This window comes from Brachionichthys hirsutus, chromosome 2 (genome assembly GCF_040956055.1).
Source record: "Brachionichthys hirsutus isolate HB-005 chromosome 2, CSIRO-AGI_Bhir_v1, whole genome shotgun sequence".
Lineage (NCBI taxonomy): Eukaryota > Metazoa > Chordata > Actinopteri > Lophiiformes > Brachionichthyidae > Brachionichthys > Brachionichthys hirsutus.
The window spans coordinates 9,333,098-9,351,563 of NC_090898.1; the positions used below are offsets into that span (position 1 = coordinate 9,333,098).

At 41.3% G+C, this 18,466-nt stretch overlaps 2 protein-coding genes across 2 annotated transcripts; one reads left to right on the plus strand and one right to left on the minus strand.

The window, feature by feature from the left end:
• Positions 1–306: 306 nt before the first annotated feature.
• Positions 307–10,764, plus strand: srpk1a (SRSF protein kinase 1a). The gene is given in 18 exon segments (XM_068743976.1): positions 307–319; positions 929–983; positions 3,254–3,381; positions 3,618–3,726; positions 3,857–3,944; positions 4,047–4,134; positions 4,569–4,675; positions 5,039–5,204; positions 5,279–5,304; positions 5,399–5,630; positions 5,747–6,136; positions 6,291–6,391; positions 7,292–7,399; positions 7,513–7,582; positions 8,440–8,471; positions 8,473–8,542; positions 9,054–9,146; positions 9,431–10,764. Coding segments are annotated over 18 exon segments (2,061 nt in total). The 3' UTR covers positions 9,616–10,764.
• A 904-nt stretch (positions 10,765–11,668) lies between these two features.
• On the minus strand, positions 11,669–13,560 carry lhfpl5b (LHFPL tetraspan subfamily member 5b). Its single transcript, XM_068752708.1, has 2 exons — positions 13,152–13,560; positions 11,669–11,928 (listed from the first exon to the last, which is right to left on the minus strand). The coding sequence occupies exons 1-2, from the start codon at positions 13,558–13,560 to the stop codon at positions 11,669–11,671; spliced, it is 669 nt and encodes a 222-aa protein (XP_068608809.1).
• Between the last annotated feature and the right edge of the window lie 4,906 nt (positions 13,561–18,466).

Sequence of the window (18,466 nt, forward strand, 5' to 3'; positions counted from 1 at the left end):
TAATTATTTCCATAGCATTTTTCTTAGACTTTACATAGACATGCTGATATTTTTAATTTCCTACTAATTATATTTAGTATATATTATAAGAAATTATGTTTAGACAGATGTTTAGATATCACAAGCCTTGTCAAACGTTTACTATTCATTCAAGCTGGTGAAAACATTAAAACGTGGCTCCAGTGCCGAGGTCAGGACGTCACTGGCGAAGCGCCGCTTCAGAGACACACGCCACCAGTGCGCATGCGCGGAACGTTCGATCGCACTGGCGGTGTAGCTAAAGGCTAGGCTACGAATCCAGCCAACATGGAGAGAAAAGGTAAACGCTGTGCTCTACATGTTTAATATCACACCGAGTGTGTGTCGCCACTGCGGTTAATATTCCACAGCAGTCAGAAATGTAAACTCAACATATATTTTAGATGGCGGTTTAATTGAACCCGTCTGTCACGTCCAAGTGTTGAGCTACGCTAGCTTTCTAGACATTAGCTGTAGCATTAGCTTCGTAGGGCAAGCCAGGATTAACCAGGACTAGCTTCTTCTTCTTTTTTTTTTTTTAACTCTCCAGATCTCTCCGGTTAACACAGCACAGATTATTATTATTAACGCTGACTAGTTAGCGTTGCTGCATTCGCCATCAAGTTCTCCACATGAGTAATTAACTCGTTACAGTGTTTTACGTGAACGTTTAATTCACTTGGTGATGTTACTAGATGGGTTCCGATGTCAAACTAGGTGTGTGGCAGTCGGGATTAAATCACATAGAGTGTTATGCAAGTCGGGAGGTGTAGTGCGTCGTGTATGTTTCTGTTCTGCATGTTGTGTCTGTTGCACGTATTCCCTTATCTAAGCCTTTTATTGTCCAGAGTTATCAAATGGAAAACACGTATGATAACAAAACAATCTGGCTGTGTGTGTTTTCTGACAGTTCTTGCACTCCAGGCGAGGAAAAAGAGGGCAAAAGCAAAGAAAACCAGTAAAAAGTAAGCTTTCTTTCCGCAGCTACAAGTCTCTTCTCTTTACATCCCACAAGACATTCATCTTGTCACTGGTTCTCGGTGGGAAGTTCTTGTTAGTTTCTGTCCGACGTGTTGTCTGTTGAGGGTCACGTTTAAATGTGGAAACGCCCTAACGGCCTTCACAGCATGTTTTTACTCGTACATTTATTTTGGTCTGTGCATGTCCTTAGGATAAATGACGGGAACTACATTTGGACCGGTGTCTTTGGCGTTCCACTTTTGAGTGGGGTTCAAATAAAGTCAGTAGCAGAAATCATTTAGGCAGTAATTTCATTATGATACAAGGCTGTGAGCAATCCAAATACAGTTAGCTTTCCATTATTGATGCATTATTAATGCAACATATATGGGTCAAAATAAACTACGCAAGCATTGATGTCCGGTCCTGATTGTTTTCGTGTGCCTGAAATGTACTAATCACGCCATCGGTGGAATCCTCTGGAGCGTTGCATAACAGCCTGTGCTATATTTAAAAGCAGAAAATGAAGAAGCCCGCATCAGTCCTCCGAAGAAAGGCGTTTGGCTGGAAGAAAGGGGTTATGCAGATACTTGCTTCTATTGGCAGTTTTATCTTTATGTATTAAACGGGCGTGACCATTGTGCATTCATTCGTATCATACATCGCAGGGAAACTAAATATAACATTATGGTTCCATTGCATGCTGAGCAATATGCATAGAAGAACATTAAACACCTTTGAGGACTTTGCAGAGGGCAGAAATTCAAACAAGCTATTTGCAGCAATATACATAAAGAAGAAAACGCAGAAGCGCGATCGCCTTCACATCCACTGTGATTGTCGGCAAATAAATAAATAGAATATTGGCACACCGATCTAAAATTAGCATAGCTCTGTTATTTAATTGCCGTGACATGTGATTGATTTTAGTTGTCTGTCTCTGCATCCAAGTAATAATATTCATTTCCTTCCTGCTTTCAGTATTTGATAGAAAATTAAAAACTGTGACCAGATCAAAATGAGATCATTGTTACTAATTACAATAATGCAAGGGCAGCAAATAATTTCAGATTTTAGTAGCAGGATAAATAAAGTGGCGTGTTTCTGTAATTCCTGTACAAACACAATAAAACCTCTCTGCTTGTAGTTACCATATCAAGCATGATTAACTTGGTTGTCGATTATGTGGACAGCAGCAGTCCATTTGTGAGACGCTACAGATCAGTTTAGGAATCTTATTTGCATGTGATGTCATCCCCTTGGCTCCCATGGCGATGAGCAGCACTAATCTCTGTGGAAGAAGTAAGATCAGGCTGTTCATGTCTATGTGGTTTGTTTATCTTTAAAATGACATTGCGTTTGTCCAGAATACGCCGTTCTCCATTTAAAACTTTTTGGACCAATTTTGCTTTGTATTTTTTTTTTTTTTTTTACTTTGTATTTATAGATAATTTTTGTTTATATGTTGTAATTTTTCATGTTAATTTTTCTCAACAAGAAGGTAATGGGTTCAAATCTTATCTGTGTGGAGTTTGCATGTTCTCCCCGTGTCTGCGTTGGTTTTCTCCGGTTCAAAAACATGTCATTTAGGTTAGCTGATTATTCTAACTTGTCCGTAGTGTATGAGTGTGTGGGTGAGTGGTTGTTTGTGTCTCTGTGGCCCCGCGCCGCACTAGCGATGCATTCGGGGTGGACCCCGCCTCTCTCCTGCAGGCTCCAGCAAATCCAGTGACCTGAAAAGCGGAAGAAAATGGATGGATGTATTGACTGATATTTGAATATTTCTTATATGTCTGAGCTAATAAAGTTCAGGGCAAATAACAGGAAGTAACATTCTAAATGGTGCTTAACATGGGTTTAGCATTAAATTCAAGTGGTTAAACATTAACAAAACTTTACAAGGCGATTCATTGTTGATGCCAAAGCCCAGCCAAGACACAGCAATGTTATTCTCACATGATATAAATGAACAGCCTGTCCTGGACGTCGCTCTCGCTCACGGCCGCGCTGTTGTTTTGTCTCGGGATTAGTTGTCTGTAAAGCATTAGGCAGGATTTGGGTGTGGGTTAAGTTATGGATAAGAAGGTTAGCCGTTTGCACACTCTGCTGGAGTAGTTAATTCTGTTACCTTTCGTAAATTATTAAATAGGGATGCATCTCAGTCGATAATTGACAGACAGGTTATTGTTAACAGGTGCTGTTGGTGTTTTCCTGAAGCTAACTATAAAGATATCAGGGACAAATGACATTCATGATGGTTGGCGTGTTCATGCAGGCAGCCGGCCAATCCCAGAACTCGACAGCAGCCCCCGCTAGAAGCGTTGCCCCAGGAACCAGAGGAAACGGAAGAGATTCTCGGTTCTGATGATGAGGAGCAGGAGGATCCTAATGACTACTGCAAAGGTGAATTTTTTTACCCCCCACTTTTCGGGAATAACCAGATGGTCTGATGAATGATGAATTTGAATGACTCGCAATATAGAAAAAGTTCCTCATTCCAGTCTGTTTGGTTCAATTGAACAAAAGTGACCCAGTTACTGTGCTTTATAGCAGGTTGACTAAACGGAATATTGCTTTAGTCAGGCTGCAATGAATTATGGACGGCTGATCTAATCAACGTGTGCTTTCTTCACGTCCAGGCGGATACCACCATGTGAAAGTAGGAGATCTCTACAATGGCAAATACCATGTTATCCGGAAACTGGGCTGGGGACACTTCTCCACCGTGTGGCTCGCTTGGGATATCCAGTATGAAAGAATTTGCTGCATATTGTCATACTGTTTTTATTACAATATTGTGAATCACTACTGTGAGGTGGCGTTGTGGGAAATTCTTACTGTGCTTCTTTTAACAAATGCACTTTATATGCGATTGTAGGGCGAAGAGGTTTGTTGCAATGAAGGTGGTGAAGAGTGCGGAGCACTACACGGAGACGGCAGTGGATGAGATCAAACTCCTGAGATCTGTGGGTAGCTGGCTTCATCGCTCAAAGTAGATTGTATGAGTTGCAATTATAAATTGTGAAACATGCTAATCATGTATGTTGTTGTTCCTTCTTCGTCCCTAGGTAAGGAACTCTGACCCCAACGATCCCAACAGGGAAATGGTTGTCCAGCTTCTGGATGACTTCAAGATCTCTGGTGTTAACGGGACTCGTATCTTTTACAACCGCATATAGCTCCCTGGTGTGTTTTGTGACTCTGATTTGTTCGGCTACTGCTGGAAAGACTCAAATGTCTCTGTCAGAAGAAATGATTATTCCTCCCACGAGGTCATATTTAGCTTCATAAAACTACCAAGTAACAGACAGGTGATGGGTGTGCACAATGGGCCTTTGTTTGTTCCCCTATCACAATACTTTGCAGACTAAGATCCCCGAGTGCCACAGAGATTACTGTAGCTGCAATGTGAGACACTGTTGTGTTGCACTCCTGTAACCTGCCCTCTCTATAAAACTCTCATGCATTTAAATAATTCCAGGGCCTCTACATTTTGTAAAATGCTTTTCTACCAGTTGATTTTTTCTTTTGATCAATTTGAATTTACTTCAACGTAACATTGTTGGTATCTTAACTGCTGCGGGCTTCAGATGTTTGCATGGTGTTCGAGGTGTTGGGGCATCACTTATTAAAGTGGATTATTAAATCCAACTACCAAGGGCTGCCTCTGCCATGTGTGAAGAGCATCTTAAGACAGGTAACACAAGACATTCAGAGTTTACACTGCTTGTTGACGCCTGACTTACTGCCTGATGAGCCAGAGCCAGGTAAGCCTCCAGGCTGTCTGACTGGGAGAAACTAGTGAGGGCAGATTCATTTCTGATGATTAAACATGAGCAAGCCAAACATGCATACTTATTACGTGACACATTGTGGCAGGAACGTCTGTGAGGGGGGGGGGGGGGGCATTTTTAAATACTGTAGTTTGTTCATTGCCTAGATTTGCTTTCAGATGTAAGAGAAAAGAGAATAAATGCTATTGAAGAGGGCAAGTTATGATGACGGTATAGCTGAAATCTGCAGTTTAACTTTGATATGCGTGCAATCATTAATCACACAGGTTCTCCAAGGCCTGGACTACCTGCACACAAAGTGTCAGATCATCCACACAGACATCAAGCCGGAGAATATCCTGATGAGTGTTGATGAACCTTATGTCCGGAAGCTTGCTGCAGAAGCTACAGAGTGGCAAAGGGCTGGGGCGCCTCCTCCCTCCGGTTCAGCAAGTATGAAACGCCCGCACATTCACGTGTGTGTATTCATGAGCTCAGTTTGTATTCATCTGATATTCTCTTTTCAGTAAGCACGGCACCTGCTCCAAAACAGGTACACTTTGATTTCCATTTTTTGCTTAAGATGTCAGCCTCCCACATTTTCAACAGTCCTTGAGACCTACATTTGTTCTGCTCGTCTCTGACAGGTAGTAAAAATGTCTAAAAACAAAAAGAAAAAGTTAAAAAAGAAGCAGAAACGCCAGGCAGAGCTGCTGGAAAAGTGCATCTTGGACCTGGAAGAAATGGACAAGACCACAGAGACACGGGAGGAGGAAGACGACGAATATGAGGACCCAGAGTCTCCAAAGGGACGGGTCTGTGCTCCTCTCAGAGATGTGTCTCTGCAGGAGCAAATTCAAGGAAATGAGGAAACTGAAGGTAAGAACCCATGGTCAAATCTTGATTTTGTTAAGCTTCTTTAATAGTTGTATACCGTTTAACCCCCCCCCCCCCCCCCCCACACACACACACACTCTAATTTGTCTTACTTTCAGAGAGCAGTGCAAATGCAGATCTTACTCGAGCCGGGTCAGAAGGGCTGTTGGCGATCAACTGTAATGGCCATGTGGAGGTGGACCAGGAGGAGTCTCACTGGAGCGGAGACGACCAGCACAATGGAAACGCAGAGCCCACGGGGAACTGTGGCGATGGGGAGGCGCAACACAAGAAGTCTCCGGTTCAGCCTGTCTGCAACGGTGGGGAGCGTCCAAATTTCAAGGATATAGACACTGATATTGAGGGCAGGGATGTTCACAGCAGCGAAGCCACTGAGAGACATCCACCTGCTGGGCTAGAAGAGGGAGAGCTGGAGCAAAACATTTTGCAGGAGCTGGAAAAGAATGGCTCCGACAGTCAATACGCAACAGAGGAGCATCTGGGAAACGGTCAGTCTGTAGTGACGACAAAGAGATTGTGTCGGAGCTGCTTGCTATTTCTAGGCTGTGTTAAAAATAAAGGCTTTCCATATTGACTTTAAATGCATCATGAGACACTTTTTCATTCGATGTTTAGTTTATCTATGTCTCTGCTCTGATGTAGGCAAGCTAACAGCAGGATCCCTGCTGGTTAATCCCCTTGAGCCACTCAATGCAGATCAGATCAAGGTCAAGATTGCAGACCTGGGAAATGCCTGCTGGGTGGTGAGTATCTGGACAATGGCCTGTCATCAGGCTCCCAATACAGAAAGGATTAAATCAGTCCTGTTTGAGATTTTTTCAATTGAATTTTTCATATTCGAGGTAGGGCTGGGCGATTTAGCCTAAAATGTTTTTTTTTAAGTTAATTTTTTTTTCCCGATTTTATAAATGACTGAAGACATCAGATGTACTGTTAAAAGTGCATTGCTTTATCGCTGTGATTGTCCTCAGTCTATAATGTATAAAAAACATCCCAAAATAGGCTTTTCTTCCCCAGTTGTGGGAAATCTGTGTCCTCGCGCACATATTTTCTATTTTCTATTATTACCTCTGCTGAGGAGATTAAGTTTTCGGCTGTTTGACTGCTAGCAAAATGACTCGGAAGTTCTAGACGGATCTGGATGACATTTTCAGGAAATGTTGGGAATGTTACCAGGAACCAGATAATTAAATTTGGGTGATGATCCTGGAGTCTGGATCACTTTGAATTTTTAGGTAACATTGCAGACAATTCAGTTTCAAAATTTGTTCCTCAATATCTCGGTTGCTGTTTATGGATTTTGACAGTCATGTAGGGTGGGGGGCCTCTATCTCACCACCGAAATTCATCTGGATCGGATCCAAAATGAGGTCAGGAAAAAAACACTAAATTGTTACATTGAAAACTCCATTTACGGATTCAAAAATCAGTTAAAAATATCAAAATAAACCCCGATTCACTTTTCATGGTTGGTGTATAAAGATAGCAAGAACAATTTAGAACCTTTTGATGATCCAGATCACCATGTGGACGGTCTAAATCCAATTACGAAGGGAATGAGCTGCTTGGCGGAGGTCTGTGCTCTGAGTGCTTTTCTAGTTTAATGTATTTTTTCTGCCATTTGCTTCTTTATCTTCTGTTAGCTTAAGCACTTTACAGAAGACATCCAGACACGGCAGTACCGGTCTTTGGAGGTACTCATCGGTACTGGATACAGCACACCGGCTGATATATGGAGCACAGCCTGCATGGTGAGAGATTACATTTTTGACTAACGATCGCATGGCAAGTGGTGTGAGAGAATATTTCCATCTGCTGCCTGGGTGTTTTGTGTTTATGAGCATTTTTTTTTTTGTCTCCTCAGGCCTTTGAGCTTGCCACAGGGGAATACTTGTTTGAACCGCATTCTGGAGAGGATTATTCCAGAGATGAAGGTACTGCCAAGACGTTGTGTTCCTGTCAGTTCTCTGTTTATCTAGTTAGAACTGGACAGCATAGATCTTGCATGCTATATTTATAAACGGCAGTGTTTTAAACCCAATGTTTTGTGTTTGTGGTAAACCTTTACCATTTCTCACCAAGCGGAGCGGCGACACTTACTGTACTTCATCGTCTTTTACTGCCATTGTGAATTATTTACAATAAAAGGTTTCACAGTAAGCTATGCGAGTTTGCAGAATAGGATGCAGTGCACTTTGCTCAGATTTCACTGAACACTTAAATGAGGTACCAACATTCCTGCGTTTATTTCCTCTCTAACAGCCCAAACCACGTCACGTCTTTTTATAAATTTGATTTCCTCATTCGCTGTTGACCTTTTCTCGTTTGCTTCCCTCTGGTCTGTGTTTTGACGTTGGCTTTGCTGCTTAACTCGAGGCTTTTGCGCTGACTTGATTCAGTTGCAGCAAGTCAAGCATGTGCTGCTCACTAATCACCTCTTCATCATACAATGCACAAATCTGTCATATCCTTCTAGAGCCTCATTTGTGGTTTATTAATTAGAAATTGTCACTTTTCCTTCACCACAACTCGCTGTATAGATTCTAGTCCGTATGTATTATTATTTTTCTGCTCTTCTGTAAGTCTCATTTCCATTCCGATTCTTTCCGTAGCGAGCTTTCCTTTATGAGAATGGAGTACGTGTGTTCAGTGTTTTTAACCTGAATTAATATGGGCTGCTCATACATGCGCTTCTTCTCATACAAAACCTGTCATCATTGCCTCTCCCACGTCCTTCTCTCTTTTGCTCCGACCTTCTGTCCTGTCCACCGTTGTTGTGGTTTGTTTCCAGACCATCTTGCCCTCTTTATTGAGTTGCTTGGTAAAAATCCCTCGCCACATAGTGGCGAGGGATGTGAGTGGGAAATACTCACAGAAATACTTCAGCAGGAGAGGTACGCCGCCCCTCTGTCTCTGGTTCCACTCTGGGAACAGTGGATGGAGGACGCAGGTGGGATGTTCCTGTCTGCACGATCAGGCCAGGTGTCAAAATATTGAACCCAAATCAATAAAATGTGTTTGAACAGACATTGATTCAAGTTCAGTAGTTCTGCCAAAGAGTCATTGGTCAGGGTTCTGTTTTCTTGAACCTCCTTGGCTCAACTTGTGATGCAGTATTTATCCCTGTAGAGAGAATCCTCACAACTTTTTAAAGTTGAACATTGGAAGGATACTTATACAGTTTATTAAAAAATAAAGCTTTTATGACATCAAAAAGTGCTCTTTATTCTTGCAAAGTAACCCCACCGATGGTCATGTTTGAGGGGATTTGATTTGAAGCTGGCATCAGCCGACCACTCCCCTTCTGAACCCTCCACCCCCGCACCCGGAGTGGGCCTGTGACCGGTACCCTGTCTGACCAAACTGTTGTTTGTCTCCTCTGTCTTCCTTTTGCTCCTCACCTAGACCATATAGCGCTGATCATTGAGCTGCTGGGGAGTGTCCCACGCAAACTCATAATGACCGGCAAATATTCCAAGGATTTTTTCACCAAGAAAGGTAATAATAAAAATGCGTGTCCCGAGTAGAGAAGGGTTCTTGACCTGTTACGATCTTGTCGGAGAACCAGCCTTAGACTTATGCAAGTTGTTGAAAATGCCTGTAATGTTACCATTCGAAATGAATGCGCGTTTGTAAATGCATCGTAAATTCATGAATTTAAATGTTTGTGGAAATGTATAGAGTTTTAAGTACATTTTAACAAATTGAATTCTGACATTTTAGTGACTTTTACACAAATGGAACGTTTGGCCCTCTGACATGGAACCCTGGTTTGTCTGCAGGTGACTTGAAACACATCACTAAATTGAAGCCGTGGGGCCTGCTGGAGGTGCTGGTCGACAAGTACGAGTGGCCCCGAGAGGAAGCGGAGTGCTTCGCCGACTTTCTGATCCCCATGATGGAATTGATTCCAGAGAAGAGAGCCACAGCTGCTGAGTGCTTGCGCCACCCCTGGATCGCCCCCTAGTGGTGACCCACTGCACCTACGTTCCCCTCCTACTCTCCAGAGACTGCAACAGATCACTTTCCAGTTTGGGCTTATCAGACAAATATTTATTTTTTCTCTTTTTGTTTTTGTATTATTTTGGATATCTTGTGTTTTATTATGGAACTAATGCTTCTTTGTGTGTTTGCTTTCCATTCATGGGTTCTTGGTTGGCTCTCAGTGGCATGGTGTCAGGTATCCAGTGGATTTTAAATTACTTTGCGGGTCATCTTGGCTCTAACTGCTGTTCTCCATTCACCCAACCATCTTAGCAAACCTGTTCTTGTACTGTTAGTGACTCATCCTTGTTTGTTACTCTCCTGCACTAAAACCCAAACAAATCAAGGGTGTGTAGCTTTTATTGTTCATTTTGTCCCTGTAACTTCTTTTCACATGCATTGTCATAGTTTTTGTTTGTAAGGAAATATTGTCTTCTATTAAACATGTAAGGTTATATATTTTGCATTTGTAAATTAGACATAGGACGTTGCTCATGGGGGAGACATTCACACTGATTGTGGTAATGGCATTTCTTCAGACAGACTCTTCAGTTCCTTACTGAAACATCCACTGTCTGATATGTTGACCATATTGTTTAGCCATAACAAATCTTGTCATCACTTGTTGCTTGGTGTGGTTAGGTAATTCTAATAAATGAGATGGCTAGTTCTCACGGGAGGCTGGTAATCGTGTACACCCCCTACTACAATTCAGGAATCCAGTGCTTTGACAAGATGGTATGTTTTAATGTTTAAGGAAAGAAGTGGAAATAAACTGTATATATCTGTACCAAAGAGTTTGCCTTTATGTATATTATAGTTATGTACAGTTTTTAACATCTTATCTTAGCTGAAACAATTTAGCTTGATAGCTGTGCTTAATAAAGTGTGTGGAAGAAGTGTTCGAACTCAACTGAATGTATGGCCAACTGTTCAGTGTCACATTTTCTCTTGGAAATAGTGAGATCTGATGTTATATAATGGTGTCACAAATTGGTCATATCAAGGTAACCTAGGTAGCTGTTGAGACCTTAATAAAAGAGCCTTTCCAACGTTAGATTCCAGAACATATAGACTTTATACGAGCTGTGGATTTACAAAATGATACAGCACCATACAATAAAGGAGATGTTCATACAATACAAATTCACTGTCAATTTCATTTCTCTTGGGTGTAATTTTACAGATGACGATATCTGCTTTTGGCAAATTTATGAAAGAGGGAAAAAATAAAATTGCCAACTTCAAACTTGCCATCCATGGCCACAGATATGAAATCGTGAAGAAAGGCAGTTGAGTTTGATCCAAATGTCTTCATGATGCTAAAGGATGATAAGCAAGCACCACATTGGTCCTCAACGTCTGTGTTCATCCGGGGTTTTCTGTAAACGAGAGAAAGCACTGCTGAACTTTATTTTTATTTTTATAATGATACACTAGTTTTTGTTGGACAGTATCTAAATTTAGTACTGGTTCAATAACATCCAATCTGAAGTCCAAGTGTTCTAGTTTAATAACCACATAAACCTCTAATATAACGTTATATTATTAACAACATATCCAGTGGATTATCAGTGGGCCAAATTCTTAATTTGAAAAGGTTTACAATATACAGAAAAACTCCAACCTATGGCAACGGTATACTATATATATATATATACTGATGTGTTGGTAAATCTCTATCTACAATTGTCAATAGTATTACATTCATTAACTCTTGCTTAAAATGAATTAAATTTAGATGAGATAATCTGATGAAGCAGTAAAATGACTGAAAGATGTGAATTAAAACATTAAGTTGTCCTTCAGATCATATTGTTAGCCTGTGTCAAATAATATTTGGTCATTCAGAAAAGTCAGCATTAATAATTTTTTTTTTTTTTTTTTGACAGAACACTGAAATTGCCACATACAAAATAAAATAATTGCTTTTTTACACCATTAAGCCCCTGCAGTTTTAATTTCCTGGCGTAGTTTTCAACTTGGTCTCAAAACATTTATGACTTGCCTGCTGTGACTTCATCCTGCAGAATTCATCAGTTTGAATTATACGTCTCACCTGCTCCCTCCACCTCAAAGTCCTCCGGCAGCAGATTGTCTTGCCGGTTGCCCAGAGTGAAAGACAGAAATGCCAGAAGGAGGGCGTCTAAGATGCTAATGATGGCCAGGATGTAAGCCCAGCGCACGGTGCAGTTCCCCAGGCTGTACTTATTCGTCCTCTGGCCACACATCCTCTTCACCTCAGGAGAGTCCCATCCGTCTGGGTAGATCAAGCAGCCCATCATCATCAACGCGGCTGCAGGGTAAGAGGGATGCTGAGATGGGCCTTGCAACAGTTACCCCTCATGTGCTCTTACTTTGATGAACAATGATTAGGGAGGATTTGAGCCTGCGGTGCTCTCAGTCATGATCTGACACATAAAGAGCATAAGGTTTAATTCGCTGAAGGTGAGGCAGCAATGGTTGCTCACCGGTGCTGTTTGCGTGATGGACTGATGAACGTTCCTACATATTTACTGCTCCCCATCACACAAAATGTATTCTGGGTTTTTGCCTCACCTAATGTAGAAACCATTTTTTTTTCATTTGGTTAATTTCCCTGCACATTTACTTGAAATATGAAGTTTAATCTAATTTAAATATCTGTTTGATGTTCAACACTGTAAAAGTATCATCTGATTTGAATTTAACTACTTTTCTACGAGACTTTTAACTTTACTTTTTTCTTGGTTATACTGTTTTTTTTTAAACTCCTTCTACCAGTAATTCTACAGTCCTCTATCACAGCACAGTCAGTTTCTTGTGCCTCTGTGTGTCTCAGATACATGCTTAGATCAGTTATCATCACAGCAACACCCAATCTTGTTAAACGTAACCCAATCCACCTTTCGAGGTGTCAGAGTCTGGGCTGAAACATGATCACTTATTGGCTTCACAGTGAAGAACAACACATCCAGTGTGAACACACACACATGATGGCTGAAATTAGAGAAGTGAGCAGGTGTCCCATTCCAGGATCATTAATGACCAGATGAACAGCACAGATCTCACGGCATCATTTCACACTTTTGACTTTCACGTTGTTAAAGATCTTAAAATGATTGTGGATTGTGTGCTTTAAAGACGGCATGTAAAAACATATTCTTTATTTGTGTGATTACATGCAAAAGATTTATCAATGTGGCATGAACTCACAAAATAAAAAATACATTTATTTGGTTACATATTTCTTTTCTAATTCTAATGTATTCATGATCACTTCAAAAACATACCAAAGTCTGTAATATCAAAGGCATTAACATAAAAAACACGTGATCTGCATATCAGAGCTTTTAATGCAGATTATGCAATAATTTTGGAACAGATTTTTCCATCTTTTCAAATGGGCTTTTTGTAGCGACGTGACCTCCAGTGAGTTTCCATCGATTTAATCGATTACCTTTAAAAGGCGTGCAGTAAAAACAAACGCTATCTCCACCCTCAGCGGCGCCATCGTTAAACGGAAGACCACTCCTTTACCTGAGGCCAGCTGCATCCACGCACAGATCTTATAGACGTTCCCCGCATTGCAGAAGAAGAACAGGCTGAAACAGACCATCGTGCCCACGATCAGCAGCATGGAGGTCCCCACGAAGAACATCGCGGTCCTGAAGGCCGGCGACGGGATGGAGCCAAAGTCCAGAGCGCTGCCCTTGCAGGTGAGCTCCGAGGTGAGCGCGTTGCCTATGCAGTAGTGGAAGAGGCCGAAGTAGCCGGCCTGCGGCGTGTCGACGCTGTCCCCGATCCAGAAGGGCTGGATGAAGACCACCATGGTGATGATGACGAAGCAGATGGTGAACACGGCCCACATGACGCCGATGGCTCGCGAGTTTCTCACGTAGTTGGTGTGGTAGATTTTAGCAGCCTCCTGGGCTGGAAGCAGATCCATGAGGAGCAACTTTTCTTCTTTTGACGCTGTCTTCTCCAACTTCAGGAAACTGACTAAACTCTCATTCGTTTTTCGACACAGTCCACTTGTCTTTGAACGCAACACGCGCACGCACACACACACACACACGTGGAAACATATCCCTCCGATTGCGGTTGCGCTGACCGGGCTTGAGATTCAGCACCCGGGACAGCGCCTTATGGTCTCGGTGAAGGGGCGTTTCTGTGACGTCATCTGCCTCTAGCCGTAGTACTGCAATGGGTTGTTAATTCTGTCAAGATGAGCTCAGTTCATTTTAGATGGGTGAGAATAACAAAAAAACAGCCTAACTCTTCATGAGTGATTAATTAAGACATTCTTAGGTGGAGATAAGGAAGTAATTTAAAGTTAACATCCGACCAAATACACAGGAGATATAAATAAGAATTATGAAGAAATATTGTATTTCTAATCAAACCAAAAGGTTGTTAAGATTAAGCTGCAGTTTTGGAAAAAGTGCTTAATTATCCTCAGAACAACACATCTAATCAGCATTAGATCAATTTTTTTGTTCCTGTGCTGCGTTTGATTCAAACGAACTGACGGCAACAAAACAAAATGAAAATGTTAAATATAAAACATGCATTCAGGGACTACATTCATATTCACACTGCAGCTTGACTGCATGGATTTGTTGTTTTGTTTTGTGTGATTTATCTTGGAAAAACAAGAGACTTAAAATGAAGGTCTGCTGATATGAAATTCAATGTTGTTCCTGATGAGTCTGCTGCTTATCTGAAAGCTTAATGCAGGCGACAGAAACTCAATAAGGGTTTTAATTTGATTAATTTAAAAATCGCATGTTAATAGATTATTGCTTTGGATTGTTGTTGCTGTTGGCCCTTGGCTGCATTGCAGAATACTAAAGAGCAGTGATGCCTGTGGTGGTTTAGAACCGGCACATGAATTACTGAACGTTACTCAAATGTGGGCTGGACCTTTACTGCCAATGCCAAAAACAGAGCCACTCGATTCAACAATGGAATCCAGTTTCTCCTTCATGATAATCTCCCCCATGTTGTCTGATAAGTTACCAATAAAAGTGAATATAATTTACAAGTTTGAATTTCTGATGTGCTTGATGTGTTTTTATTTAATTTGTTTGAAATCACAAAAGCAAAAATGGTGTCCCTCCATTCAGATGTTTTCCTTCTTTCACCATGTTCAGTTTGGGATGACAACTTTGGTTTGGAGGCTGACTTCATGGGGGTGGGGGGGGGGGGGGGGGGTCTGGTCAGAGTGTGCCATGCCACCATCTGCATCTTCCAGTCAGTATTCATAACAGGGAGCCTGAAGGCACCCTACTTGGTGCTGCGACAGAAAGACGTGTTCAAGGATAACCTGTTATTCTCTGTCTCCAGGGGGGTCCTTGATGGCTCCCTGCAGCTCTGGAAGGACAATCAGCTGCTGCTGCTGGTGGTGGTGGGGGGGGGGGGGGGGGGGCAGCAGAAAGGAAAATCATAGCTCCATTAGAGAGACTCGTATCACAGCTGAAATATAACAAACTAATCAAACGCTGTGCTTTGGTGGAAAGATGAGGGGGAGATGCCTTTGAAAGCAATTCTAATGAGGTGTACTCCCTGATAATTTGACGCCCTCTGCAGAGGCTGACCGAGATTCCATCAAGCCTGATAATTCTTCAGAGACAGCTTGTGGAGGAGCGTCATCTTCATTAAAATATAAGTGTTTGAGTAAAGCAGTAAATCAGGGTTTTGGCCATGCTCAAATAAATATAAATTTAGTCACACAAAATAAGGCAAGTCAGTTTCCATATCATAAAACTGTGTCTAAAATCACTCATGGCATTAAAGCAATCTGTGGCTTCTGTTATCCATCGGTGCACAGCTACTAAAAGAAACCAAGAATAGCTATGCAATGATTCGTTTGATATGTTAGCAGAATTATCCATTGGCCATAGATGATTAGATGGTGTTGCTACATGCTCACAAAATGAATAGTAATAGTAAAAGTAATAGTAATGGGGAAGAGCAAGAAACAAATTAGTTGTCAAACTGAGAAGTGTTTTTGATATTTCATTTGTAAGGCTTAAAAACCTTTGTTCTTTTTTTATGTGATTGTTATTTTGCATAATTATTATTTTGAATCAAAAAAGATTACACTGAACTACCACTGTGTGGAGCTGTGACATTTAATTGGGTTTTCAATAATCCCCCAAAAAATTATTATCAGTAATATAAAAAATTCAAGAGTTGGTCATAGTCAAAGGAAAACATAACAATTGAATGTTGCATTTTTGCTCTTTGAAACCTAAATAGCTTTCGGTTTGAGGATGTTGAATGGATGAGACAAAATGTTTGACATAACATCGGACAGAAAAATTAGATGGATATCTTGAAAAAAATATTTTCTGTCATGGATGGACAATAGTAACAATCCTTTAATGGAATAAATATCAACAGAGCCAAAGGGTGAGAAATCAATGATCACCTTTTTGCTTCTCCTCAGTATTTCAGGGTTTTCTCACTCACTCATTACTGCTTGGTTCACTATCACTGCTCTCATCAGTGTCATTTCACGCCACAGCAGGTGGCTTTTTTTTTTTCTTCCAGTAAAGAGGCTCTCAGAAAAACACAGCTACCAGCTCAACATCAGACAGTAAGCAGACATACTCGGCAAATAGCTGGTGAGAAACGTGGAGGATTTAGCAGCTAAAGAGGCAGATATTTCCCTCTGGAGGGCTTACATTTCACCAGATGGCCAGAGACAGGACTTCAACTTAATGATAATGCGCATCTGTATTTCCTGGATGTGTGAGTTGGTGATAGTTTGCTAACACACCTGGCCTTGATATCAACAGACCAGTGTTTCCAGATGGATTGTCTGACTCCTAGTCTGAAAACACCAGTCAAAAAGAAGCTGGCACTTTGATATGTACTGAGCAGGGTAATGTATCGATGACAAATTAACTTAGTTGTTCTCCATGGTGGACAAAGTCTAGATTGTTAAACACTTGGCTGATATGGACAGACAGATATGCATTGCAACACTCCTTAAAGAGGACATATGATGAAAACCTCACTTTTCCCATGTTTCTAAACTACTATTTTGGTGGGTTTGGATCATTACCAACCCAAAAACAGCTAAATAAATCATCCAGTCAATCCTGCGTAGTTCTGTAATCAAGTACTGAAAGGCGTCTGCCAGAAATCTCTCCCACTGTGATGTCATCGTGGGAGAACGTGCACAAGATGTGCATGCGTCCCCGTGTCTAAACACGTGGAGCCTGACTGCTTTAATAACCTCGGCCAATGTAACGATGGACTAGCTACGAAACCTTTTCTCAAACAAGGAGCACGACCATGTGTTCGGGACAGAAGTGGAGACGAAGCAGCAAATGTGAGTATTTTAATGTTATTTGTTCTCTCTGCTCGTGGAAGCTACATGTCGTAACTTACTCTTAGATCAGACCTGTAAGATATTTGTCGCTGTGTGACTTTTACTTCCGGTTTCAGAGCGTTTCTGACAGAGCTGTTTGAGACAGACGAGAGGGACGCTGTCCTGCAGCATCTGTTTGCTATTTTGACCAAAGACTGTCACAGATATTTCATATAAGTGTCTGGGAACTGCATTAACTTGTGGAATAAGGGTATAATATGTGACCTTTAAATGGATGTGTTCACGTTTTCACCAAGCTGAATGGGAAATGCAGGATGTCACCAGCATAGGAATTAACGTGTATAAATGGATTCAGTCACAAGCCATTAAACCTCCCCTGTTCCTTTGGAAATGGGCAAGTTCTACTTCCATGGTTCATCATATTTCTCTCCATAATCCAATATGAGGTGTGTGAGCTGTTGTAAAATGGCCTGTGGCACTTTTAATAACCTTGGCAGCTTTATTACATTTATGGCCAACTTTCATCAAATGAGCAGCGTGCTTATGCCTTGATGTGATTAAGGTCTACCGCAGAGCGTGTTCCATAATGCCGTCTCAAAATGTGACAGATATGCGCTCATCATCATATGTTATTTTTGCTCTATTGGAGTTAAATATTATGAGACGCGTCTGCATTTCCACTGAAATACCTACGGTTGTTAAAATATGCAGTTTTAGGCTGGGACTCACAAACAAAACTGCTTTTATATCTCACGTTCAGATGCCATGTGTCAAATAGGGATGAAAAGATCTTTCATCTGAACATTAAGAGTCAGTTAAAGACAGATGCTGAGTTCTTTAAGGATTAATTACCAAAGGAGGGTAATGCCCCCTGATGTTGGTTTGAGCAGATTAAGAAGACTTATTCTGCCCTGCATATTCAATATAATAAATGACTCCGATCAGTATGCAGGGGCCTGTTGCAGGAGGGCATTGTCACCAGCGTTGTGCATTTGTATTATCATTCATTCAATGCATTATCAAAAACTATATTCCTCATCCTGCCTTCCCTGGAGATTGAAGTTGAGCAATTCCATCCACTCAACTCCCTTTTAATGGGAAGCCATAATTTTACATATATTTGTCTGGCCAGCTCTCTGACACATTTTCTTTCACAATATTCCTTTCAGCATCAGAAAGGTTTGGCTGATCCAGGTATGAGCCTTATGGATCTTGTTATTGTTTTAGACATAGCATAATGTGCCTTCACACTCCTGTCGACCCATTGCTGTTTGGATGATAATGAAGACATCTGCAACAGTTCCAACTCTTGGAATGTGCATTCGATTGCACGCTAATGAGAATTGTTTTTCAACCACAGATGCTCTGATTTCCTGGAAAAATTGTAAAAAAAAAAAAAAGCGCCTTCTTTTTTCTTTGTTTATTTGCCACGAATGCCCAAGAGGGGGCAGTGGGCCATTGATTCTGGCCACTTGTTATTTTATGCACCTTAGCAGCCAGATGAGGAACA